The following is a 27,928-nucleotide window of genomic DNA, read 5'->3' on the forward strand; positions in this document are numbered from 1 at the left end:
TTGTAAACTTTCCTATTTTCCATGTTTACCTTGGACGATAGCATCAGGCGACTTAGGCCCTGTAGATACGGCTTGCCCCACATATCAGTAGACATTGTTAGGGGATGATTTTCCTGTAAGTAACAAGCAACTAGTGTTATATGCAGGGACAGGCGATTTGCGCGGAAAAAAATAGCGAATTGCGCGGAACTCTTTTTTCAGTGCAAATCATGTATCCCTGCCCATAGGAAAAAAAAATAGCCAATTCTTGCTGGAATTGCGCGGAAAAAAAGTTCAGCGCCAAATCGCCTGGCCTTGGTTATATGTGATCTATGCACTAGTCTCATAGAATAATGTTTCTTTCTAATATATATAAATATCTGTGATGCTGTATTCATTCATTGTTGATAGGGTGCAGATCAAAACACACGTAGACCTGAAACCAATATAGACTATAAACTCATTCAAATGTGAATATATTATGTATATGTAGGTGTTCGGGGGTTTATGTGTGTGCCAGAATGGATATTCATTAGAGGCTATTAATGAAGACTCTACGACTATTCAGAGCTCTAATTAGAGTATAATTATTATGAAGGCTATACGACGAATTTGAAATTTTTACCTTTCTCAGCTGAAAATCGGCGGCCATCTTGGATTTGAAGGTAAGGAACAGGTAAAATCATTATTACTTGTAGTTTTTAGTGTCCATCACTCAACTCGGCATGTTGAGAGCTTGAATTAGAGCCTATTATGAAAGCTCTACGACAAATGTGAAAATTTGACCTTTGCTGAGCTGAAAATCGGCGGCCATCTTGGATTTTAAGGTCAAAAGAGGTCAAATCATTATTACTGAGAGTTTTTAGAGTCAATCACTCAACTTGGCATGATGAGAACTTTAATTAGAGCCTATTATAAAGGCTATACGATAAATGTTACAATTTAACCTTTCTGAGCTGTAAATCGGCGGCCATCTTGGATTTGACGATCAAAAGTTAGTCATATCATAAAATCCACATCAGATATGAATTCCTCGACCCAAAAACCCCAGAAAACATACTGAACAGCATTGTGGGCCAAACCATTGAAAAATAATTTTTAAATGGCCGACGGTGACCATTTTGGATTTCGGCTCTCACGGATTCCGCCCACACTTTCGCGAGGGGCACCCCGCTAATTTTTTTTATTAACCTTCATAGAAGACAAATCCATTGAGAAACGAACCTTCGCTCTCCACGGTCACGGAATTGCTCTAGATCACCCAACTAAGATGCACATGATAGCATGATAAGTAATCTATTTATTTAATAACCATGGTTCTTTTTTATCATTCTAGTAAAACATCTAAATATTATTTTGTATGCATAAAAACAATTTTCCTGATATAATTAAAGACAGAGATAAAAAGAATTTATCGCGTCTGACGTCATCTGTCAATCAAATTCGAGCATTTCTGGGTTTGTTTACAAGTGTCGTGATGATGACTTGCTGAACGTGGCGGTATAAGCGGGCGCCTTATTGTTAATTTTGCACCTTCAAACATGCAAACCATCTCAAAAGTTAGGTCTTTATAGTAGGAAACTTTCTTTCGCAAAGGCACCATGTCAACAATGCCTAGAAAAGCTGCTTTTTGCCTTGTAAAAGTATGTAATTTATTGCCATTTGCTGCTATTCCTTTTCTCCGATCAGCACCAGATAGATCGGTCTTCCTTTTACGCGCTATTATCCTGTGTAAACCAATCAAGGATCATAATTGACTAGTGACATCAGATGCGATAAATTCTTTTTATCTCTGTCTTTAATTATAGGTCAGTCTGCAAAATGTCCAAAAACTCTCCCACAATGCATTGCAAATTTTAGTCTTGATTTGGATAAAAAATACCATGCAAACTTTATTGTTCTTCTATGCAGGATGCTATGCAGCAAAACTCTTCCTATGGACCAGGCAAATTCCTCCACAAAGGTGACCCAGAGGGCGCTTTCAACGAGTGTCCCATAGTGTTTGAGGGCAGTCTTCGTACCCACTCTCAAGAGCATTTCTACCTGGAGCCGTCAGCATGTGTGATGAGGCCCTCAGGGGAAGTTGGCGAGATTGATGTGTATGTGGGTTTTCAGTACATTAAGAGGATACAGGTATGCTTGAACAGATTCATCAGGATTGGTAGAGTAAACTCAGTAGATAAGGTTCTTAGTATCTGATCCAGAATGTTCACTTACTTGTGTACGCTTCAACAACACCTGTTGTCTTTATCAACACTTGATGGGTAGTGAATTAAGTAAATGATGCTGTAATTTTTTCAATCTCTCAAATTTCATTCATTTTTGATAATCCCAATTTCGTTTTACCCTTGAGTGGCATCATACTGCAGCTAGCAAAATTCCCAACACATTTCATATGCTTTTATTGCTTTAATTAATGTATTCTATATGTTCTCAACTTAAGTGCTGTTTTTAAATTGTTTGTTATATGTGTGTGTATATTTATCAGGAAGAAATGGCTGGTACTCTTGGCATTGAACAGAATAAGATAACCTGCCATACAAAGCGAATTGGCGGAGGATTCGGTGGCAAATCTTGTAGATTTTTACACTACCTGGCATGTGCAGTCGCTGTAAAGAAGTAAGTACTAGTAACATAATGGGCTATTTCAGTTGAAATCCACACTACCCCTGTGGAAGATTTTGGAAATATCTTCCACAGGGGGAGTATGTTTTCAAATGCAATTGGTCAGAGTTAATCATTTTGAAAGCCATACTCCCCTGTATTACGGCTTTACCTATATCTTTTACAACTGGAGTGAGTATTTCAAATGGAAGTTACCCAACTGTCTATTCTGTTTGAAACTCCTACTCCCTCTGTGGAAGACTTTATCTAAATCTTCCACAGGGGTAGTGTGGATTTGAAATGGAATAGCCCAATAGAAGCCGATAAAATAGATTACACCCAAAGGGAACAGACTCCAAATTTTCCCATGCATAATGCTATGGTAAATCTACCATATTGGTATGTCATACATAGGCCAAAATAGTGTACTTCTCAGCTTATCCAAGAAAAATCAACTGGCAACTCTACAGCAAGTGCTAGTATTGGATACAGCTAAGTCAAGAAGAAGCAACCAGCCAGTAAGTTGCGAAACGTCACTACTAATTGTGAGTACCTGGATTTTTATGAGAACTCTAGTAATAATTCTCAGTGAAAGCTTGATGTTGAAGCAAAAATTTGTATCTTGAACCCTAACCGAACCAAGGGCTCTTTGGGGGAGGGGAAGGAATGCAGAAAGAAAGAAAAAGCAACATATTTTTCTTTGGTGCAGTTTTCAACCACTTATTTGCAAAGCTCCATTCTGATTGGTGATTAAAGTGAAGTTATCATGTACTTGACCAATCAGAGAGAATGTTAGATCGGCAGGTAGTGCTCAGGGGCTTAATACACAGCTTTTGGCTTAACCACTTACAGGCTCTGTTAACAAATCTATGCTACTACCAAAGGTGTAAAAACTGAATTTTGTATGATTTTTTGAATAAGCAAATCACTGATTGAGCCTTTAGGGAGTACAGCTAAAATGTTTTGCTGAGCTCAGCCAAGCTTGGCTGCCTTCACTGACAGTTCAGCTTCGCCAGAGCCTTTGATACAAACAAGTGAACACGAACAGTATACAAAGTCTTCCAAGGAGCAGGATTATAAACACTGGTCGATGCCGCAACCATAATCAATTTCCTTTGTGTTCAGTAAGTAAATAATGACCCACTCATCAAATGCTCAAGTGGTCATTAAACAAGCATGTCCGAGGTCATTGTCTGCTGCACACCGACATCGCCTGGCTAATAATTATTTGGTGCAGCAGAGATACTAAAATAAATACCCAGGATCGATACACATGAATTGCTATGCATGATTTTGATATCAGACGAAAATCTTCGGATACCGGGGTAGAAAATGATGAATATCTCCCGTAAATGATTTCGTCTCAAGAAACCAGATCTGGTCTCATACACTTGAAAATATGTGTTGAACAGATATGATAGTTGTTAGCTTGCGTCTTGAGAAAAGGCTGTGCGTCTTGAACTCAAAATCTGACCAAAATTCTAATTTTATATTGCGTTGGTCCTGTATGGACTACAGCGCGCAGGCTATAGTTGCACTCACTACTCCAGTGGAGGCAGTATGACCATTGACCGCAATGTTGTATACAAGCTTACTCACACATCGAGAAATCAATTACCCCGGCTATTGTCAGTAGCCTTAGTACGGTCACTTGGCTAATTATGCGTCTCATAAGGTCGGAATAAAATGGCCATGCGTGGCTGTGGATTCAACCTTCCATGGCGATTTCTACCATGAAGATATCGGGGCGATGACATTGTCTGCTGTCAATAGAAAGTCCATTAGATGCCAAGGGGCTGTCAATTCCTGCATGGTCATAAAATAGATAACGGTGGTATCGGAGCGGTCCGGTTAATTCAGCGAAGCCTGCATCTTTTCTACAGGTTTTTATGGGTTTGGGCTAAAAGCCGGGTACATTTTCGCTAGAATGCGTTACCGAAGGCAGCAAAGCTTGGCTGAGCGCAGTGAACCATTTTGGCTGCCTTCCCTTAATCAGACTGTATAATTATTGTCTCCACTTACAATATTCATTTCCCATTGTTGTACATAGGACGAGAAGATCACTGAGGATGTGTTTGAATCGAAGTGAAGATATGCGTCTGACAGGACACAGGGAATCGAACCTAGCCCAGTACAAAGTAGGATGCGATGATACAGGGAAGATAAAGGCTTTGGACTTGACTGTCAACTCTAATTGTGGCATTCCGGATAGTGTTGCATCTGGGGTAAGACTTGGGAAGTGGGGGAGGAGGGTAGTGAGCTAGTGGTTAACATGTTGGGGGCATGTGTGGTGGGGTGCATCAATGTTTGCCTGTGAACGAGAACACACACAGGACTTTTCACATTTAAAACGTGGACCTACCTGCAAAAGAGCACCGTCCTCAGTTCACAGAGATCTGCAGTAGATCGCAGTGCAAATGCATGCCAATTGCATTTTACTGATGATGTAATTTTGTGAATTGATAATACCAACCTCTGAGGTAGGTTGCTACTGTGTATCATACACAGCTCACAAAATTCCGCCATCTTGGTCCTCGATATGTCAAATAACATCATTTCAGACGTCCTTGTTTTTATAGCAATACAGTTCAATATGGGCAACTTAGTATTTGGATATATGAGGTTATGGAATCTGAGCTCTGCTACATATTGGTTGTAGCCCCTACTTTTTCTAGAAATCCTGTTTGTTTGTAGTTATAACTTTTGGCAAAACAGTAACTAAAATGATTCCAACTTTCCAAGATATTTGAATTAGGGCTAGGTTTTAGGCAGTGCTGTTAACTCTCATGCATCTAGTGTGAGACTTGTGCATTCAGGCACTTTCTCATGCTTTCACGCCAAGGTAGTAAAATCTCACATCAATGTAGTAAATCTCATGCCAAGAGCTGCCAAAGTAGTAAAATCTTATGCATCGTAAAAATAACCAATAATACTTAATAGTGTAAAAATGGTACACCAAATATCTTCATTAGGACTTTCATTTTAGACATTTTTCCATGGCTGAGGGGGTACATCCCCTCAGTAGAGGTACTGTTACGAACCTAGACTACTTTTTGTACATTACAACGCATACATGTACAGCCTGTACAGTAGTATGGCCCTCTATAACAATACACGCACTGCCCTGAGTAAAACTTAGTATCAACACGTCTGCCAATAGCCTCAGATTGAGCATGTTATGTCCCTCAGACACCCTCCTGCAAGCGCGACAGGCAGCGCTGATGCAACGAAAACACACTTTTAATAAACTTTATGATTTTAGACAATATCTCAGGCCAAGAGATTCCAAAAAGTTGACAGCCCTGTTTTAGGGTTAGGATAATAGGGTCAGATTAGGGCTAGATTCTATATTAAATTCTATATTAAATTATGCTGGGGTACACGATAACTCAATAAATACAGCATCTAATAGGTAAGCAATTATGCTCATCATAAAAAGCATGATCGACTCAAGAAACCGTTTTCTCATTTTTTATATTTTTGTCTATTTCCGATTTTAGGCATCATATTGTGCAAATAGGCATTTGTGAATTTTAAAAAGTTCACTTTGATGCCTTATATGGTCAATATCTCAAAAAATAAGGCCAATATCAAAAAACTAAACAAATGGTTTTTGGAATGGTGCTTCAAGATTAAGAAAAACAAAACAAAAATTTTTTGGAAAGAGTGTTTTTTGTTATGATGTACCGAACAAAATTGACAAAAAATCACTTCTTTGTGATTTTCTTCATAATTTTTGTTTTTACACCAAATCTGTATTTATATTGAGATTCATTGATGTCTTGCCTTTATAAAATTGTATACTTTTATATGTCTTGCGTGAATAATTACAAAGTTATTGCACTTTTACTACATGCATGTCTGAGAGTACACAGCCACCTTAAGCCTTATTCCTAGCCCTAAACAATCATAACCTAAAACCTAACCATAAGTTTAATCCTAACATTTATACCCTAACCCTGTCCTAACCCTAACAGTAACATTAACCCTAAATGCTAACCCTAACCTTATCCCTAGCCCTAATCCTAACATAAAATACCCTAAACCCTAACTTAAGCTCTTTTTGGACAAATGGCTTTTCAGACTAATGGGCTGTTTTACAATTTCTAATATATTTAATTACGATTTTGAATTATTCAGCTGTTAGCAGAACTGCTATTCATCCTAGACAATGTGTACTCCATTGACAACATGCGAGTGAAGGGTATCATGTACAAGACCAATCTACCAGCCATCTCACCAATGAGAGCGTTTGCTTCCATTGAAAACATGTACCTGATTGAGAGTATTGTATCTGATGTGGCTGTCAAATGTGGATTGCCACAGGTCCAGGTGAGTGTATTAACGAAAGGGCACTATATAAAAATTTAAAAAGCGCAGTTATTTAGGCCTATAGCAGGATATGTTAGCTGTATTAATTTTCGCAATTTAAATGTTCTGAACACTGGGTGCTAGCTTCAGGCTTCTTGGCCTTGTGAGCATCTCCTCATTCAAATTCTGTGTCTTTATTTTTTGTATGTTTGATTTGAATGAAATAAAGTGATGATGATGATGATGTATGTATGCTTCAAACAGGTGCGAGAGACCAACATGCACACAGAAGACATACCATTGACATATTTTGGTCTACCAATCGAAGATTTTGACAATTTCCGGACTTGCTGGCAAGAGTGCAAGGAGAGGAGTGAATATGTTGTACGCCGCAGGGAGGTAGACGCCTATAACAGGTAATTAAGGTCATGGTCACTCCCTGGCCGTCGCACTCTGTGTGTCCGCTGGGAGCTAGACATGCTCATGCAAAATTTCCCCCAAAATGAGGTAATTTCTGATAAAGAATTAAGCGCAATTTTGCAAAATGTGACACAATATGGTCCATGGGGGCCAAAGACAACAAATTTGAAACTGAGATAAAAATATGGAGTAAAAAAAAAATAATAAAATACATAAGAAAATAGACATCAAAAAACTTACTAACTTTAAAACCAAGTATGCTAGACCTTTGGTGTTTGCAGTCAATGATAGCCTATTGTATGTTTAATGTAATAATTACAGTAACTTAATTTTCAAAAATGCCTCATTGGCCCCCATGGGCCAGATCTATAGTTTTATAGTTTACCAAATTGTTTTATTCTATTATGTTCTATATTGTCCAAAAATGTAATAATCTGAATGTGCACAAATTTGAGGGTGTTCTGCAGCGGCAAATCACTGACTATACCTTAATTCAATGTGCAATTTTCTTTCCTTTGCAGTCAGAATCGTTGGAGGAAGAGAGGTCTTGCAATCCATCCACTCAAATTCAATACCGGAGCCTATCCAATCCATTTCCACCAGGTAAAAAGAAGCTTATCTTTTGATGGAAATTTTCCCCTTGTCCGCAGCTGCTATGCATGCTGTCAACTTTGAGCCAATCCAGTATTCATCCTTTGCACTGGTCTACCATCTTGCTTCTGAAACCAAGTTCTCCATGCAAACGCATGTGCCAAAGTGCATATTTTTTGTTCTTGCTTACACACATTTAAAAAAATGCACTGGTCAGAATTTTTTCACATGGCATAAATAGTGGTTAAAGAATGTGTATGACAGGCATGCAAACAAACAATGCACACACACTTTGCAAGAAGAATCTCATTTCAGATGGTTGACTGTGCAACGGAATAATGTATCAATTAAATCAATTGGATCAGTCGGATATAAATATGCACAGGTGAAAAATATAGCTCATTTCGAATTCTCCTGGACAAAACATTTACTACAAATCTTACAAGTGAAGCACTTGTGCAATACGCCACTCCTTTCTGACCCAGGTTTCTGAAACCTTTTGATTTTGTTGAGAACAGTGCATCATACACGAAAGAAAGCAAAAGTAGGGGCAGTGTAATCTGATTGTGTGTTGTGCTATACCAGTTGAAATCCATACACCCCTATGGAAGACATAACCTTAATCTCCCACATAGGAGGTGTAGATTTCAAAAAATAGAGTCGCCCATTCAGGTAACCCTAAGATCAAGCCCGGGGGCACTTGTATTTCAAGGTGGACACCATGCTCGTGTAAAAAAACAAGTAAAAAGGGTTGTTTTTCAGCATTAGGCAAGTACAGCGCTGTACCTGTTTAGGGTGTCAAAAACGCAGGAAAAAGGGTATACTTTTCCAAGCAAAGTACTTGCTTAGGCCTTTTTAGGGTACCAAAGTTTAATGGCAAAATAAAAAAGGGTGAAATAGGCTATGTTTGGCTTCTATCAGAACAAATCGTGAGGGTAAAACATTAAGAAACATCAGACTACTTATATTAAACAAGAACCTGAACATGAATTTTTACTTTCTTAGTGTTAAAAAAATAGCAAAATACTTGTTTAGGGTATGTTTTGCACACGCTGAGTAATACTCATTTAGGGTGCGTTTCGAGAGTCCATACATGAGCATGGTGTCCATCACATAATTTAAGTCCCCCCATGGGTGTCAAGTCTTCCATAAGGGGTGTATGGATTTCAACTGGAATTGCCCATTGTTGGGAGTGTTTTTATGCATTTTCAGCTGTAGTGTTCATATATAAAAGTTAATATAATCCAAGTGAATTGTATGTGAATACATTACATGTGTTTGGTTTCTTATAAATAAATATCTTCTCACACATATTTAGGCTGGTGCCCTATAGTAAACGCATACATAGATGGATCCATTCTAGTCCACATCATTGGTGCAGAGTGTGGTCAGGGGAATACATAACATGTGTTTGTTTTATTACCCATATTTAGGCTGGATCCATTCTAATCCACATTGGTGGTGCAGAGTGTGGTCAGGGGAATACATAAACATGTGTTTGTTTTCTTATTACCCATATTTAGGCTGGTGCCCTAGTGAATGCATACATAGATGGATTCATTCTAATCCACATTGGTGGTGCAGAGTGTGGTCAGGGGAATATATAACATGTGTTTGTTTTCTTATCACATATGATAGGCTGGTGCCCTATGAACGCATACATAGATGGATCCATTCTAATCCACACCGGTGGTGCAGAATTTGGTCAGGGAAATACATAACATGTGTTTGTTCTCTTATTACACATATTTAGGCCGGTGCCCTAGTGAACGCATACATTGATGGATCCATTCTAATCCACATTGGTGGTGCAAAATTTGGTCAAGGAAATACATAACATGTGTTTGTTTTCTTATTACACATATTTAGGCTGGTGCCCTAGTGAATGCATACATAGATGGATCCATTCTAATCCACATTGGTGGTGCAGAGTGTGGTCAGGGGAATACATGAACATGTGTTTGTTTTCTTATTACCCATATTTAGGCTGGTGCCCTAGTGAATGCATACATAGATGGATCCATTCTAATCCACATCGGTGGTGCAGAGTGTGGTCAGGGTCTCTTCACTAAGATGATACAGATAGCCAGTCGTGTGCTGGGAGTGTCGGTAGATCACATTCACATCAAGGAGACCAACACAGACATCACACCAAATCCAACGGATACAGCGGCTAGCAGTACTAGTGATATATTTGGAATGGCAGTGAAGGTAAGGCTAAAGCTTACTAGACAGTAGGCTTCAATATAAAATGTCCCAAGTTTTGAGATTTTTTGTAAAAGATATCTTAAGAACCTCTGAACCAATACTAGGCTTGTCTGTACTCATTTTAGTGCATTTTTTTGCTGATTCCAAATATAGAAATGCAAATTTAAGTTTCTGAAATATTTGAATTTTTAAAACAAATTTGAAACTTGTCATCTGCAGTTGACACCTGCATGGGATAGTTACGACAAATGTTCCCAACAAGTAGTTGTTGTGATCCCATTGGGGTACGTTATGAGCTCAACACCAGAAATTTTAAGAAGAATAAAATGCTTTAGTTCATCAGCTGAAAATACATAAAGCAAATAAGGTCATCAGTGACCTTTGCCACTTGAATATGTGCTTAATTAAAGTCGTCATAATGTATATAATTATGATCTTTTAAATGATTTTTTTTTTTTTCAAACCTGTTATTTTGGCATATTTGTAATATTTATTACACACATCTAATTGGAATCAGCTTAATTTGTTGTGTTGTAGCTATAGGACAATGGAAGAATTTTTAAGTCATGTCTTAAAAACGACATTCAAAAATCCCCCATAGCTCTAAGGGATCTGGAATAAGCGTTTCGACAGTATTTTTTGTGGGACATGAGAGCACATCAGACATATCGAATTGCATTCTGAATACGAAGAATGTCTTTCTGATATCAAATAATTTTCATTTTTTGAAATGCACGATATAATACACATTTTATGACAAATTATTAAAATTTGATATTTTTCACATTTTTGATATATAACAGTCCTCGAAGTAAATTTGATTAATCTAATGATATATTCTTAAAGTGTATGTTGTGATGTGCCCTGAGTAATTTGATTTAATTTAATTATTTAACTTTGTTTACAAGCGGAAAGAATTTCATGAGATGGGAAACCCCCTTGTATTTTGGAATTCCCCCAAATTATTGTAAACAAAGTCAGATCTATGTTTGGAACTTGGAAATTCCCAGTTCAGTATATTGCACCATAGTCAGGAAAAAACCCCAGGAAGTGATGTAATGTGAAAGGTGAATGTGTATAATTAATCTTGGGAAATCCCAAGATTGCAGCAATGTTGTGAAAATGTGATTGAAGTAATGGTTTATTAATAGATGATGGGTTTTTGCATGAGTACTGATATAAAAAGCTGAAGGCTTTTGTTGGGACTTTACAGAATGTCATGTGAGATTGAAAACTCCACATGTGTGTGATGGTCTTCGTGCTTCAAAAAAAGAAGTACATTTTAACCAGTTTATATAGACTTAGATTTTGTTAGCTTAAACAAACAGTGTATTTGTGTTGTGCATTTGTGTGAGTTCGGGAAAAAGGTGATTTTGGCCTTGAGTCAAGTACGGCTCGTAACAAAATTGGGGGCTCGCGTCCGGGAAAAACACTGTAAAAAAGTTGACATTAAATTACTGAGTCTTAAAAGTGAAAGTACAGTATGGCAGAGTTCAAAGCAGAAGAGTTTCTTGAAACTATAAATTGGGAGAAGTTTGATGAGTTGAAGAAGCCTGATTTATTGGCATTTGCCCAACATTATGACTTGAAAGTAAAGCAAGCTACAAGAAAGCAAATAATCAAAAATGCCTTGATAGATGTTTTGGTCGGGGAAGATATTTTGATGAATCCTATTTGGAAGAGAAACTTGAAGTAGAAATTGGTGGGGACTCAGCATTTAAGTTGAAAGAGTTGGAAATTCAATTAGAATTGAGGAAAATGGAAATGGACCAAAAGAAAATGGAAATGGATCAAAAAGAAAAACTGGAAATTATCAAGTTAGAGAATGAAAAACAAGAAAGACAAGAAAGATTAGATATGGAGAAACAGAAAATGGCAATGGAAGACAAAGCGCGCCATGAAAAGATGGCGCTGGAAGCACATTTGAAAGAAAAAGAAATTGAGTTTGAACAAGAGAAGTTGGCTAAGCTAGGTGACAAATACTCATCAAGTTTCTCCTCAAAGTCAAAGTCAGGGTTTGATGTTACAAAGTATGTAAAGCTTGTGCCTAAATTCAAAGAGAAAGAAGTTGACGAGTACTTTCAACATTTTGAAAAGGTAGCTACAAATTTGAAATGGCCTCCAGAGCATTGGACCCTACTGTTACAAAGTAGTTTTGTGGGGAAGGCCAGGAAACTTACTCAGCTCTACCAATAGAGAAGTGTAATAATTATGAAGAAGTCAAACAAGCAGTCCTTATGGCCTATGACCTGGTGCCTGAAGCATACAGACAAAAGTTCAGAGATTCAAGAAAGCAAGCAGATCAACGCATGTAGAATTTGCTAGAGTAAAAGAACAAATGTTTGACAGGTGGCTTGGTTCAAAAGAAGTCAAAGATGATTTCGGCCAACTTAAGCAATTGGTTCTTATAGAAGAGTTCAAGAAATGTGTCCACGTTGACATTAAAACCCATTTGGATGAAAGCGCTAGCAAAATTAAAACGCTAAATGAGGCAGCGACAATGGCGGACGACTATGGTTTAACTCACAAATTGAATGGGAGTAGATTTGGTCATAACAGAAGTTATTCAAACAGGTTCAGCCATAATCAACCTAGAACAAATCAGGGTGGTACACAAGAAGGGAGATCTCAGTCTAATTCACAGCATAGTGCTGGTGCTAGAGGGACCCCAGGGAGTTCAGGTAACAGAGCAAAATTTGGGATTGAATTTAAAGCCAAAGTAACTTGTACTCATTGTAAGAGACCAGGGCATACGATGACCCAGTGTTATTTCTTAAAAGGCAGACAAGACGCACAAAAACAGCAGCAAACTGCTAGTAATACTGTAGGATGTGCAGTGTCACTTGAGTCAAAGAAACAAGTCAGTCAAATCAAGAAACAAGAATTCCCACAAAGGGGAGGTGAGACAGACAAGGTGTGTGAAGAATTTGAACCATTTGTGTTAGAGGGAGTAGTATCACTTGGTGAGAATGGTAGTCCAAAGCCCATCAAGATTGTGCGAGATACGTGTTGTGCACGGTCTATGATTCTGGAAGGAACTTTGCCCTTTAATGAGGATAGTTCAGCAGGTAATGCTTTGATCCAGGGTATTGGGATGGAAATAATTAGTGTACCTCTCCACAAAATTAACTTGACATCTGACTTAGTTTCTGGTCATGTAACCATAGGAGTTAGACATGAATTGCCAGTCAAAGGAGTGTCCATGTTGCTAGGAAATGATTTGGCAGGGGGAAGGTTTTTCCTGACCCAATAGTCACAGATAAGCCCTGTATACAGGATGATAATAGTGAGGAAGAGGAGATATTTCCTGCATGTGCAGTGACACGGGCAATGAGTAAGAAGGCCTCATTAGAAACAATTGAGGACAACCAAATTGATGACTTAGACTACAATTTGGAAGACACATTTGTGTCAAAGTTGAATGAGAAAGAAGATAAACTTCCTTCTCCTGGGGATAAAAATACCCCTAAAAGTGACACAGCCTCTGAGCATGAACAAATTGGGGAAACCATGAAAGACCCATTAAGTCATGACAAGCTGATTCTGGAGCAACAAAATGACCCAGAACTCAAAGAGATCAATCAAAGGGCATTGAACCTAGAGGAAGCAGAACAAAATTCTGTCTGTTTTACAAACAAGATGGAGTGCTAATGAGAAAATGGCGCCCACCTGATGTGCCTGCCGATGAAGAGTGGAAGGTAGTGCACCAAATTGTGGTACCAAAAGTCTACCACACTGAAGTTATTAACATAGCACATGATAGTCCCATGGCAGGGTATTTGGGTGTTAAGAAAACTCATGAAAGAATTCTGAGACATTTCTGGTGGCCCACTCTCAGAAAAGATGTTTCTGAATATTGCAAAACATGTCACATATGCCAAGTAGTAGGGAAGCCAAATCAGAAAATACCTCCTGCTCCATTAAAGCCAATTCCAGCCTTTGATGAACCATTTAGTAGGGTTATTATTGATTGTGTAGGCCCCTACCAAAGACTAAGTCAGGTAATCAATACCTTCTGACAATTAATGCTTGGCGTCAACACGCTTTCCTGAAGCCATACCCTTGAGAAATATTAAAGCAGTGACAATAGTGAAAGCTTTAACCAAGTTCTTCACATTTGTGGGGCTCCCCAAGTCCATACAGTCAGACCAAGGATCAAACTTTACTTCTGGAGTATTTCAGCAGGTCATGTATCAATTAGGTATAGAACAGTATACCTCAAGTGCATACCATCCAGAATCACAAGGTGCACTAGAAAGGTTCCACCAAACATTGAAAAACATGATCAGGACATATTGTTTGGAATTTCAGAGGGACTGGGATGAGGGAGTACACTTGTTGTTGTTTGCTGCTAGGGAAGCTGTTCAGGAAACTTTGGGATTTAGTCCTTTTGAGTTAGTGTTTGGACACACAGTGCGCGGGCACTTCAAGTTGTTGAAAGAAAAGTGGCTCAATGAGAAATCAGATATCAATTTGTTGGATTATGTCTCCAATTTTAAGCATAGGCTTAACAGAGTAACTGATATTGCCAAAGAAAACTTGAAACAGGGTCAGGCCAAAATGAAACAATGGTATGATAAACATGCCAAAGAGAGAGTGTTCAAACCAGGTGACAAAGTTCTAGTACTGTTTCCAATTCCAGGACACCCATTACAAGCCAGATATCATGGCCCATGTGAAGTAGAGTCAAAAGTGGGTGAAGTAGATTATATTATCAAGACTCCTGGTAGGCGCAAGAGCAGGCAGTTATGCCACATAAATATGCTCAAAGAGTATGTTGAAAGAAGTGACAGTGGCATTTCAAAACCTGTGTGTACAGTAAAACATGCTGATAATGTAGACAAAAGCGCCAATGTAGACAAGAGTAAAGATGACAATTCTGATGTCACATTTGACCAGGATAAAGAGCTGGAGCACAAAGAGTATAATGTAAAATTGAACAATTCTGATGTGCTCACTAATTTGGACTCAAAGTTAGGTCATCTTTCTCAAGATCAACAAAGTCAAATTGCAAATTTGATTCTCAAATTTGACAATATATTTCCTGATACGCCAAGTAGAACAAATGCTGCATTTCATGATGTAGATGTTGGTGATACTAAACCAATTAAGCAGCATCCTTACAGAGTCAATCCATTGAAAATGGAACATCTCAAAAATGAGATCAATTACATGCTAGACAATGATATCATAGAACCAAGTAGTAGTGAGTGGAGTTCACCATGCATTCTTGTTCCCAAGCCTGATGGTTCATACCGATTGGTCGCATGAACATGAGAGCTGCAAATGTTCATTCAAAGACAGACTCGTACCCGATTCCAAGAATTGATGATTGCATAGACAAAATTGGGAATGCAAAATTTGTTAGCAAATTTGATCTTTTGAAAGGGTACTGGCAGGTTCCACTCACAGACAGTGCCAAAGAGATTTCTGCCTTTTGTACACCATTTGGTCTTTACCAATACAAAGTTATGCCATTTGGGTTGAAAACGCACCCGCAACCTTTCAGAGAATGGTGAACCAAATTGTGTCAGACATAGAGGGATGTGAAGCGTATGTAGATGATTTGATTGTTTACAGTCAAACTTGGGAACAACACATGGAACAACTCCATCAATTGTTTGAGAAGCTGTCTAAAGTACAGTTGACAGTCAATCTGGTAAAAAGTGAGTTTTGCCATGCCACAGTCACATACTTAGGATATGTTGTAGGTCAAGGTCAGGTGAAACCTATCAAAGCCAAAGTTGAAGCAATTGAGCAATACCCCACACCTGTAAACAAGAAGGCACTCATGAGATTTCTAGGAATGGTTGGCTATTATAGAAAGTTCTGTCCAAACTTTTCAGAGATAGCAAGTCCTTTGACTGATTTGTTGAAGAAAGATGCAAAATTCATTTGGTCAGAACAGTGTGAAAATGCTTTTCACAGAGTCAAATCTATACTCATGAGTTCACCAGTGCTAACTGCACCTGATTTTCAGAAGCAGTTCAAGTTGACTGTTGATGCCAGTGACATAGGCTGTGGAGGTGTTGTGATGCAAGTGTGAAGATCAAATAGATCACCCCATTTGTTACTTTTCAAGGAAATTCAACAAGCACAAGAGAAATTACTCCACAATTGAGAAGGAGTGTCTAGCATTGCTATTAGCATTGCTACATTTTGATGTATTTGGGTACCACAGTATACCCTGTGCTTGTTTTCACAGATCACAATCCCTCACCTTCATCAACAGGATGAAGAACAAAAACCAAAGACTGGTGAGGTGGAGTTTGACCTTGCAAGAGTACAATCTGGACATCAAACATATTAAGGGAAAAGACAATGTAATGGCTGATGCCCTGTCCAGAATTGCATAAAAGGGGCTGATAAACAAAAATTCCTTTTAAAAGGGAACTTGTGTGACAAGTAGTCACTGTGTATGATGAGTTTTAACTCAAAATACTCAAAGATGATAATATGTTGAAGTTGATGTAAAAGAAGAAAGCATTTAAGAAAGTTTTCATTACATTCGAACTTTCTTCTTTTAAGGGGGAGGGTGTGATGTGCCCTGAGTAATTTGATTTAATTTAATTATTTAACTTTGTTTACAAGCGGAAAGAATTTCATGAGATGGGAAACCCCTTGTATTTTGGAATTCCCCCAAATTATTGTAAACAAAGTCAGATCTATGTTTGGAACTTGGAAATTCCCAGTTCAGTATATTGCAAAAAAGACAGAAAAAAACCCAGGAAGTGATGTAATGTGAAAGGTGAATGTGTATAATTAATCTTGGGAAATCCCAAGATTGCAGCAATGTTGTGAAAATGTGATTGAAGTAATGGTTTATTAATAGATGATGGGTTTTTGCATGAGTACTGATATAAAAAGCTGAAGGCTTTTGTTGGGACTTTACAGAATGTCATGTGAGATTGAAAACTCCACATGTGTGTGATGGTCTTCGTGCTTCAAAAAAGAAGTACATTTTAACCAGTTTATATAGCCAATAATTGAGCTAGTTTTAATACAAACGAAGAAGACAGCGAGCACACAAAAGTGCTCTTCCTCATCAAAGGATTAAAAGTTCTTCTGTCAAATTGCTGGAGTTTGCTGGGTTTGTGAAGGCAACGCATCTGTCAAAAAACAGCGGAGCTGTGTTAAAGAAACCTGTTCCCTGGAAAAAGAGTGGTTGGTGAAAGAAACACCATTTTTGGAGAAAGCAGCGCAAGGAGACATATTTGTGGAGAAAGCAGCGCATAGGAGATATATTTGTGGAGATAGCAGCGCAAAGGAGATTGGAGGAAGCATCATCATTTTAGTATGAGGATTTTCTACGCATAAGGATTTATAAATGCAAGTGTACTATGGACTTCGCTGATTTTACATGAGGACAAGTGAATAAGGATATATTACATCAGTCGTCCAGAACATTGCAAGAACTCTAGAATCACCAACAAGAAGACCGCTGGTTAAGTACAAAATAGATAAAAAATGATTGTGTGATTTTAGTGTATATTGTTGTTATATGTACCAAGCATACTCTATTTTCAAATAAAGACTTAGATTTTGTTAGCTTAAACAAACAGTGTATTTGTGTTGTGCATTTGTGTGAGTTCGGGAAAAAGGTGATTTTGGCCTTGAGTCAAATACGACTCGTAACAATGTGGCTGGGAGGAAAAGCTAACGATCACTTGAACATTTTGACCCTTCATATTGAAGACCTAAAAGATCTAATTTTTTTTGGTTTTTTGGGGAAAAAATCCATATCTTCAATACGAAAGGTCAAAATTTTCAATTAATCGTCGGCTTTTCATCCCACCTATATACACTTTAAATATAAATCATCAGATTTATAAAGTTTACTTAAGTATTGTTAAATATCAAAATATCAATTTTAATCATTTGCCATAAAATGTGTATTACATTGCGAATTTCAAAAAATCAAAATTATTTGATATCAGAAGGACATTCTTCGTATTCAGAATGCAATTTGATATGTCTGATGTGCTCTAATGTCCCACAATAAATACTGTCTAAACGTTCATACCCCATCCCTTAAGTGGCTATTTAAAATGGCTTTAATGGAACAAAACATGGGGGTTATGTGAGGTGTGACATTCAAGAAATAAGGTTACATTCTAAAGAGAAAATAAAATGACATAGACTGTAGCTTAGCATTTACTTCACCTTGCATAAAATAAAATAAAAACCTTGCTTACAAACACACCCCAACATCAGTCAATACACAATATTTGGTCTCTTGTGTTTCAATTTATTTACTGTCATCAGGAGTAATTAACCTTACAAAAGATTCCATATGTTGTATGTTTTTTTACAGGAAGCTTGCAAGATTTTGATAGAAAGACTCAAGCCTTACAAGGATGCTAAACCAGAGGGGACTTTCGCAGATTGGGTAAGCATATATACACAAGCTACCTTGTTTTACAGGGATTCTGCAAAAGGGATGAATCGCTGTAATGCATCCCTGTAAATGCATATCACTTGTTGAGAAAGAAATTGGACTTGATAATTATAATGCACATGCGCTGAGTCCCATAAACGAAAGGGCCTTCATTAGGAGGCGGACCCCTTCCCTCCCTCTCTGAAACGCAAGTGTGTAATGTTGAAAATTCCAACCCGAAAGATCAACTTTTAACTATTTTTTTACAAACATAATCCGGCTTACAACCCCTCCTAACAAAAGGTCTTTCATTTATAAGATGTCATCAAACTTTTGGCTTGTTCCCTAACAAGTATTAGATATTTCCACCCTGAACATGATTATCAGAATATTATTGTTTGTTTGTTTGTTTGTAGACCTCAGCAGCTCATTTGGATAGAGTCAATCTATCAGCTACAGGATTTTACAAGTAAGTAAGCATGTATAATGGAGGTTATCCACTTTACTCATGTGTGACTTCTAACAAAAGGCGCTGATTCCCATAGTATTCCTCATTCAAACCAATTCAATACACAACCTCAGAGTTACCTGGATGACTTTGGCGGGGTATTTTGAGGCAGTCATGGTTGCACATGCATGCATGACTTTTGAAAGTCCTAAACAAGGTATAGCAGTCGCTGATACATGTAGGATATGCAACTTATAGAACACGGAAAACCTCTATACTTTGATCGATTGACCCTGGTAGGAATCCCAGCACTGATACAACATGGCGCCTGGCTTGCCTTGCACAATGAGAAAGGAGCCTACATGTTTGGGTATAAGGCAATATTCTTGAAATGCAAACATATATCATCAAAAAACATTATTTTAAGAATTATTTTTTATCAAAATCAAGGAACTGAAAGTGTTCATCACAGTTTACACATTCCATGGAAATGTTTCATTTGTTTGTTCTAGCATTCTTCATTTCCACAAAATTATAGTTTGTCCTATGTAAATGATTCTCAGTGCTATATACAGATATTATGTTCCAAAAATCCTAAACAAATTACACAATTTGACATAACTTTAGAAAATATTGGGATGATTTTTTGGTTTTTGAAGGGCAATATAAGGAAATAATAAAAAATCCAACATTGTGCCCTCGGCGCAGCTCGCATAATCCAAGGCCATAAAATATAATCCAATAACAACAACCATCAATAAGCAGTTTCCCATCCTTCATACATTGTCCCTGATAGCAGTTATCTAATCTCTTACACAGAACTCCAGGTCTTGATTGGAGCTGGGAAACCAAGACTGGCCGTCCATACCCATATTCCACCTATGGTGTAGCATGTAGCGAGGTAGAGATTGACTGCCTCACGGAGCTCATCATTTGATACAAGCGGACATCGTCATGGATATTGGCAGGAGTATAAACCCAGCTATTGATATTGGACAGGTAAGCAATTATATACGTCTGTTTAATCCGCTAATAAGCACTACCTGCCGATCTAACATTGCCTCTGATTGGTCAATTACATGATATCTTCATTTTAATCACCAATCAGAATCGAGCTATGCAAATAATTCACCCCAATTGTTTTGTGTGGTGAAATTATTCTAACAATGTTGCTGATTGGTACAATTGATAATGAAAACTTCGTATTGACCAATAGGCAGGTAGTTCTCATGGAGTTAATAAGAGCAAAGTGTCTGAATAAGGAATCCCTATTTAGACAATTTTTCCAGATTGTAATAGCATTGAAGATTTCATATCTCTTGTAATTTAACTGTCAAAATAAGTGTCATAATAAGAGTCTGTATAAGGGTCTGAATTGATAGGACAGAGGCATATTCCCCCATTCATCTTGGATTCCTTATTCAGACACTTTGCTCTTAGTCAGATATTTGGATTTACTAATGCCCATATTTCGAAATGCCCATATAATTGAGTTTTTCCAGCCATGGCTTAATTCTGAATTGTCACCTAATTTGGGTGTACTTTGTCTTGGGTCCAATCTCTATCATGGAAAGTTTGCTATATCTTTCTAAATATAATGATTGTTTGTTCTAGATTTGTGTTTTAGCGTTTCATATTTGAAAGAACTAATGTTTAATTGCAACATTTGAAACTACAAATTCAAACTGGGTGCTATGATGTACAAGATTGGGCTACAGTATGCATTTTATCAAGTTAGCAATAGGTATTTCCTTCATGTTGCCAATGCATGACTTTCTTTATTATACTCAAAAACGGATTTTATTATACATGTACTAGAAAGTTGTTTACGTGCATATAGGCTCCTTCACAGTCGGTTTCTGTTGTGTATGTTTACAACTGAGCAACATACAGACTGGGTTGCCGGGACTACCAGACAGAGAATCTGTTTTTTTACTATAATTTGGCCTCCTATCAGTTTTACTGATAAGATGGCTAATTGAAAATAAACACTTATTTTGTAAACAGATAATGCTCTGTGGTTATTTATGGATGGAAACTTAGGAAATTGCTATTAATGAAATAATTAATATATTAAACATACATTTTGCTTTGTTAACGGCGGAAATCCGTTCAGAAATAAGGTTTTTTGGAACCATTCGACAATAAACATTTTGAACAATTTTGCTCTATGAAAAAGGATACAATTGCACCCCTGCTGATCCGACTACTGATAAGCTGTCAACAAGCATTGACAAGCAGTGACCACTAATTAAACAATAATAATGAGCATTATCTGACCATTCCCTGATCTGACCAGAGCTGGGTATAAGGGACCACCATTTGATACTCAGGGGGTAGGAAGTTGGGGTCGGGGGAAGAAATTTTTTTTTACCGCCGAAGGCGGTGAAGTTGTGTTTTTTAATTTCATGCATTATACACAGTTAGGTGAGGAAAGGTTTTTTTTTTTTTTTAGTGTTGGTAGGGAAAGTTCTTTTTTTTTGCTCATGTAGTGGGTGAAGTTTTTTTTTGTTGAAAAACTTCCTACCGCCACCCTGAGAATCTAATGGTGCGTCCCTAAATAGTGCAGGTGCCTACTACCAACACTAATTGATGTTGGGAGTGACACTAGTTGTCGAGGGGGGAGGGGGTACCAGTAATTGGGGTAGATAATAGTGGCTTTGGTTTTATACATTTTTGGTACATGTAGAGCAACCGGTAATCCCTGGGATTTAGTAATCAGTCTTTTTGATTAGGCCAATGAAAGTCGATTTTGAGTTTCCCGTCACCTCCCTCACTTCATTTTCTGACCCTCACTTGAATTCATTATTGTGACTATTTTTAATATACTTTTGAATCTCATTAGGGCTAAACATCCATCTTCAAGTGAATGAGTGGCAAATAACAACACATTTTACATACGTGTTAGTCATATAATGAAAGGCAGAAAAATAATGAATAATGAAAAAGTTACCTCACTTGTTTTCAGAAATTATGACGGGAAACTCAAAATTGACTGTTAGTGGCCTTATAATGTGATTGTAACTACCAGTAAACGATACATTGTGAATAAATATATCTAAAATTAATTACCATGCTTTTAATGGATTTTATACTAAATAGGCCTATTGGTAAATAGTAAAACACAGAAAAGGTAATAAAGGACAGAAATTTGGAGTTTAGATGAATAAAAGATTTGAGAGGAATTCGAAGGAGTTAGATTGTTATGGACATGGTGTGTTAGTAAGCGGAAAATGTTGAAGGTCATGCAGGTCAAAGTCACCCGAGGTGAATTGAGTATAGATTGTCAGATTGTGGATAACAATTCTGCCCAAAATTGTTAAAGGTCATTTGAGGTCGACTAAGTATTGTGGTGGATTGTCAGAATGTTCAAAGTGGTGTCAAGCGCATTTGATGTCAACAGCGCATCGATAGTCTGATGTTCATAAAATGTGGTGCATGGTCAAAACCATCAAGGTCATATCAAGGTTAACAGTTACTGATAATAGATAGTTGGATTGTCATGAAATTTGGTTGATATGAAATCTCTTTAGCAGCAAACATTCTTAAGGTTATCTGAATATAGATTGTTGGATTGTTGTAAAACTCAGAGGATGGGATTTCAATTGAGCCGTTTGTTACAAGTATGAATTAAATGTAGACCAATTTAGCACACATTTTCCAATTCAGCTTTCGACATGAACATTTTGAGTATTTCCTAGTATGTCATTGGTGGTATTTACCAATAAATGCCAATATTTCGCACCCAGTTAGTTGTGCCAAACATTAAAATTTACTAGCTTTCCAAGTACTTGCAATGCAAAATTATGAAACATGATCTTCATCCATGGCGTTGTCTTTTTAAAGACATTTCTTGTTCTAGTTGAGATCCATGATACACCTCCTATGGAAGACATGAACATAGTATCCCACAGTCCCACACATACATACATGGAATGTGGAATTCAAATAGAGGTACCCATCCAGGTAACCCTATTTGAAATCTACACTTCCTGTATGGGAGATTAAGGCCATGTCTATAGGAGATGTATGGATTTCAATAGCCAATTATACTATAATTTGGTTCACCCTAAGTTCGGTAGTGAAGTACATGCGTATATCGCTTGCCGCAGAATCGAATCACGCGCGTAAAGTTAAACGTGCTGAGTGTACATGCACACGTGCAGGGGCGGTTTGTCGGCATGCTTGCGGCAACAGATCAAGAGAACAGTGTAGCATGAACTTTTGGCTCCAAATAACTGCAATGATATGTTGATAGTATGTTTATGGGAGGCCTAAACATTAAGCCAAAGTTGTCACGTAAGGCCAAAAAAATAACATGTTTGTTTCCTGTAGCAGGTCTAAAAAGTCAAATGCAAAATGTGTTTTTTTGTTTTTATTTTTTTATCCGTGTCTTGAAATGAAAATCCTGCAATTGTAATTTACAGTGTGTTTCTCTGACACCCCCCCCCCACACACACACACCCCTACACACAAAATCATGGGCCCTGTTTCTTCATATTCAAGAATATTCATGATCCCCTTTCAACCGGACCAAAAAGATGACATTACAACATAGGAAACTATTATAAAAACCATTGTTAAGCAATACAAAAAACTTTAAAATACCCATTGATCAAAGAAGTCATATAAATGAACTCGTTTCATCCGGGGGAGGGTTAAAATTATGTCTCATGCTTTTAAAAAACATGATGTTATTTTGACCAACTTCAGGCTTCATTACAGACAGGGATCAGCTGCGTATTAAAATAGTTGTGTTTATAGGGCTTCATTGATCATTTGGTTTGTTCCCTAAATTAGAATGTACAATATGATTGACTGATCAGTTCATTATTCATTCATCTTGAATACAGATTGAGGCGCTTTCATGATGGGCTACGGCTACTTTACCTTTGAAGAGCTGCAGTGGTCAGATGCTGGGAAACTAATCACTGATGGGACGTACAACTACAAGATACCGTGCGTGATGGATGTACCAGAGAAATTTAATGTGACGCTTTTACGTAACAGTCGGAATCTCAGAGCTGTCTATTCATCCAAAGTAAGTTAAATATTGAGCTATTTCAGTTGAAATTCATACCCCCAATGGAATACATGACCTTAATATCCCACACAGGGGGTGTAGAGTTCAAAGGGATTTGCCATTCAGGCATTATATTTGCCATTATATGAATATATGAGTAATATTTATATTTGCCATTATATGAATATATGAGTAATGTAGGACTATTATCAAATGCTCAATCAGGATTTCGTCCGAATCATTCTACAACAACAACCCTTCTAGATGTTCAAGATTACATTTTAAAGAATATGGATACAGGTTATGCTACAGGCGTTTTATTTATAGACTTAAAGAAAGCATTTGATACTGTAAATCATGATATTCTGATTAGGAAACTTAAACAATTTGGGGTATGTGGGGATGAATTATTATGGTTTAAATCATACTTAAACAACAGAGAACAAACTGTTAATGTTAACTCAACTTTTTCTGACTTTAGGCCAATTGATATTGGTATTCCTCAGGGCTCAATTTTAGGTCCTTTACTGTTTATAATTTTTGTTAACTGTTTACCTAATGCTGTGTCTGAATGTAAAACTGTAATGTATGCAGATGATACCTCTTTAATGTGTAAAGCTAAAAATGAATCTGATCTTAAAATTCAAATGGAGTCATGTCTAAGTAGGGTAGCTGAATGGTTCAAAGTAAACAAACTCACTTTAAATGTTGAAAAGACTAAGTTTATGATCTTTGGTACAAACAAAATGCTTGAAAAGTTCAACAATGTACATTTAATATATAACAACAATGATATTGAAAGAGTAGATGAGTTTAAATATCTAGGTGTGAAATTTGATAGCAAGCTGTCCTGGTCAGCTCATGTCGATAATGTTAGTAAAACTATTTCCAAAAGAACTGGCATAATAAAACTTATAAAATATTTCCTTCCATACAAAACCACTGTAATGTTATCCAATGCTCTTGTTATTCCCCACTTTGATTATGGAAGCATGGTCTGGTCAAATTTTAGTGTAGAGTACCATAATAGGCTTCAGGTACTTCATAATAATTTAGCTAGAATAATTCTCTCAGCAGATATAAGGACACCAACTAATGATTTAATGAATACATTGCAGTGGGTTAAACTTGATCAAAGATGGCATAATACTCTATTAATGACTGTTTTCAAATGCTTAAAGAATGAATATCCATCATACTTATCTTCTCAATTTGATTTTGTTCATGATAACCATAATCATATAACTAGAAATCATACTTCTAATACATTGATTGTACCAAAATTTAAATCAAATTCAGGTCAACGTACTTTTCATGTCAGGGCAGCCTATGCATGGAATTCTTTGCCACCGACAGTAAGAGCTCAGATGGAAAATATGACTTTGGGCCAATTTCAATCAAAAATTAAAGAAATTTAGGCCTGTCTTTATCTATATTTTATTCATTTACTTGCTTGATTTTTGTATATAAATATAATTATTGTATTTCTGTATTTTGAATCATGGTATTTATAATTATCTTGTAGTTAATGATACCATTATACTTATTTGTAATACATTGTAAATACATTGTAAATACTGTATGATACTTTGTAAATATTGTGTATCGTAATATATTTTGTTGCCATATAACATGTATCAATGAGGGCCTGCTTGAAAAGCAGTGCTTGTCACTGAAGCAGTATAACCCTCAATAAAGAAAGAATAAATAATAATAATAATAACCCCATTTGAAATTCACACTCCCTGTGTGGAAGATTAAGGGTATGTCTTCTATAGGGAGTGTATGGATTAATTCAACAGGTAAAGACCACTACAATGGGTTTTGATTGCTGAAATTCACACATGTCATATTATCTTTTGCATGGTTGTGAGGGTGACATTTATTCTTCCAGTTATTTTTTAGGGGATTTACTGGAATATAAAAGTGCTATGCAGCCACGTTACATTAATTAAAACATTGAAATGAAGATGAGACGGATTGAATCACAGCAAAATTGTATTAGCTTTCAAGAGTTGTAACAGTGGTGTAGCCATGATTTTTTACGAAAGGGGAAGGGGCCAAGCAACTTTAAAGGGAAATGTTGACGAAAATGAGCAAAATATCATGGCTGCCTGCATCCCACAGGGAAGATGTTCCATGGAGGGGTGGAGAGGCAGCCCCCCCTCCTCGGCTATACCACTGAGTTGCAAATAACTGTATGGGTGTTATATATTTCTATTTTTCGAACATTTCTCAAATATTGTCTCCAATGGAAAATGCCCAGTTTAATTACATGACCTAGCCACGAAATGCATGTAAAGTTTCAAGTTTGCAGTATTGAAACCCAGGACATCTCAAAACTACCAACTTGCGACTTTACGCTCATTTCGTGGTAGCAGTGAGCATGTGATGTGATCAAGCTAAATGAGTCTGATGATGTCGATCAATATCAAAATTCAGGTTTCAATTTCATTACATGAGCTCAGTATTCTCAGAACTTTTATTTTGCTGAAAACCCATCATTATATGACTTAGGCAGTCAAGTTAGCTTGGCAGTCAAGTTAGTTCAATCGATAAGGCGTTCGACTATGGTGCGAGAGGTTGCCTGTTGAACCCCCCATGCAGTGTTTAGTACACTCTTGTGTAAAAAATTAAGTTAGCTTGAAATGTCCTTGGACAAGGAACTTACCACTAATTTTCTAGTTGTAACCAGTACGAAACTCGGGGAGGTGATCCTGGCTGCAAAGGTATATTATAGAATGTCTAGGGTGTGCGCTTCTTAGCTGCAAGTGTTGTTGTTTAATGGTTTATTGAATGATGTGGGGCCGTAGTAGCCAGCGACAACCTGTAGAGTGTGCTGAGGCTTGTGGATCAACATCTAGAAGTTGTGCCTGTGTATAGCGCACTATAAATCACTGCACTTTTTAGGGTTCCAGAATTATTGGCTATGTATCAAAATCAGTATTCCCGACATCTGACTCGTTTTGTTTGATCACACATGCTTTCCTATCACCTATCATATCCATGCATCAGTGCCTTGATTTTCCTGTAATTTATTTTCAACCATTTATTTTTTCACCAGGGCCTGGGTGAGCCTGCAGTGTGCCTTGCCAATACAGTGTTCTTTGCAATTAAAGATGCCATTCAATCGGCTCGCAACGACGCAGGCCTGATGGGTACATTCGACATGGACACACCAGCGACACCGGAGAAGATCCGACTAGCGTGTGGTGACAGTGTGATAGACTTTGCCAACAAAACAATATAAACTCAGACTAGGGAAGACAAAATATGCATAGTGGTGACGGTGTGATAGGCTTTGCCAACAATACAATATAATGTTCATGAAGTTCATCTGTGCTGGTATAAATCATTTAAATTTTTGATCCAAACACAAGGAATAAAGTCCTAACTCAGAATTTTCAGATGATACTCCATCTTTCATCAGTGAGTGAATGACTGTATCAGGTTGTGATCTTTTGACCTTTGATTTGATAACACACTCTCTTGTAGATGCTGTGGAGGTGTGTGTGTTTTCCAACTGGGGAGATTCACACACCCACATTCAAACTGGGGAGATTTTTTTACACAAATCTCACAGCAACCGCCATACTGTGGAGGTTGCTCTAATCAGAAAAATGACAGGTGGTATACCCCCACTATGGCTCAAAAACCCCTTTTTGAGGTTATCTTCAACTGTGGAGCTCCACGGTTGTTAGCAGACTCCACAGTGTGAATGTGACAAAACACACACACCTCCACAGTTAGAACCATTTACAAATGCACCCCCATAGATTTCTGAAAGTTTGAACTGTCCCCCATTTTTGTTAATCAGGTCAAAGGTCAAAACTATCACAACCTAATACAGTCACTCACTTCCTGATGAAAATTCTGCGGTAGGAATTAATTCCTTGTGTTTGGATCAAAATTTAAAATCAAAATCATCAATACAGTACAATCTTGGTGGTTGTTTTTATCTTATATT

The 27,928-nt window shown here is 37.3% G+C and overlaps 2 protein-coding genes across 2 annotated transcripts in view; both read left to right on the plus strand.

The window, feature by feature from the left end:
• Positions 1–18,580, plus strand: part of LOC140167856 (xanthine dehydrogenase/oxidase-like) — a 55,405-nt gene extending 36,825 nt beyond the window's left edge. The window contains exons 21-28 of the mRNA XM_072191147.1: positions 1,891–2,112; positions 2,468–2,598; positions 4,634–4,808; positions 6,724–6,915; positions 7,159–7,310; positions 7,836–7,917; positions 9,892–10,116; positions 18,428–18,580. Of these exons, the coding sequence (XP_072047248.1) occupies positions 1,891–2,112; positions 2,468–2,598; positions 4,634–4,808; positions 6,724–6,915; positions 7,159–7,310; positions 7,836–7,917; positions 9,892–10,116; positions 18,428–18,580 (1,332 nt within the window). The remainder of the gene's footprint in view (positions 1–1,890; positions 2,113–2,467; positions 2,599–4,633; positions 4,809–6,723; positions 6,916–7,158; positions 7,311–7,835; positions 7,918–9,891; positions 10,117–18,427) is intronic.
• A 5,222-nt stretch (positions 18,581–23,802) lies between these two features.
• Positions 23,803–27,456, plus strand: LOC140168672 (xanthine dehydrogenase/oxidase-like). Its single transcript, XM_072192084.1, has 2 exons — positions 23,803–23,979; positions 27,026–27,456. Exons 1-2 carry the CDS (start codon positions 23,806–23,808, stop codon positions 27,209–27,211), a joined length of 360 nt encoding a protein of 119 aa, XP_072048185.1. The 5' UTR covers positions 23,803–23,805; the 3' UTR covers positions 27,212–27,456.
• Positions 27,457–27,928: the final 472 nt, after the last annotated feature.

The sequence above is a fragment of the Amphiura filiformis genome, chromosome 13 (assembly GCF_039555335.1).
Source record: "Amphiura filiformis chromosome 13, Afil_fr2py, whole genome shotgun sequence".
Classification (NCBI taxonomy): Eukaryota; Metazoa; Echinodermata; class Ophiuroidea; order Amphilepidida; family Amphiuridae; genus Amphiura; species Amphiura filiformis.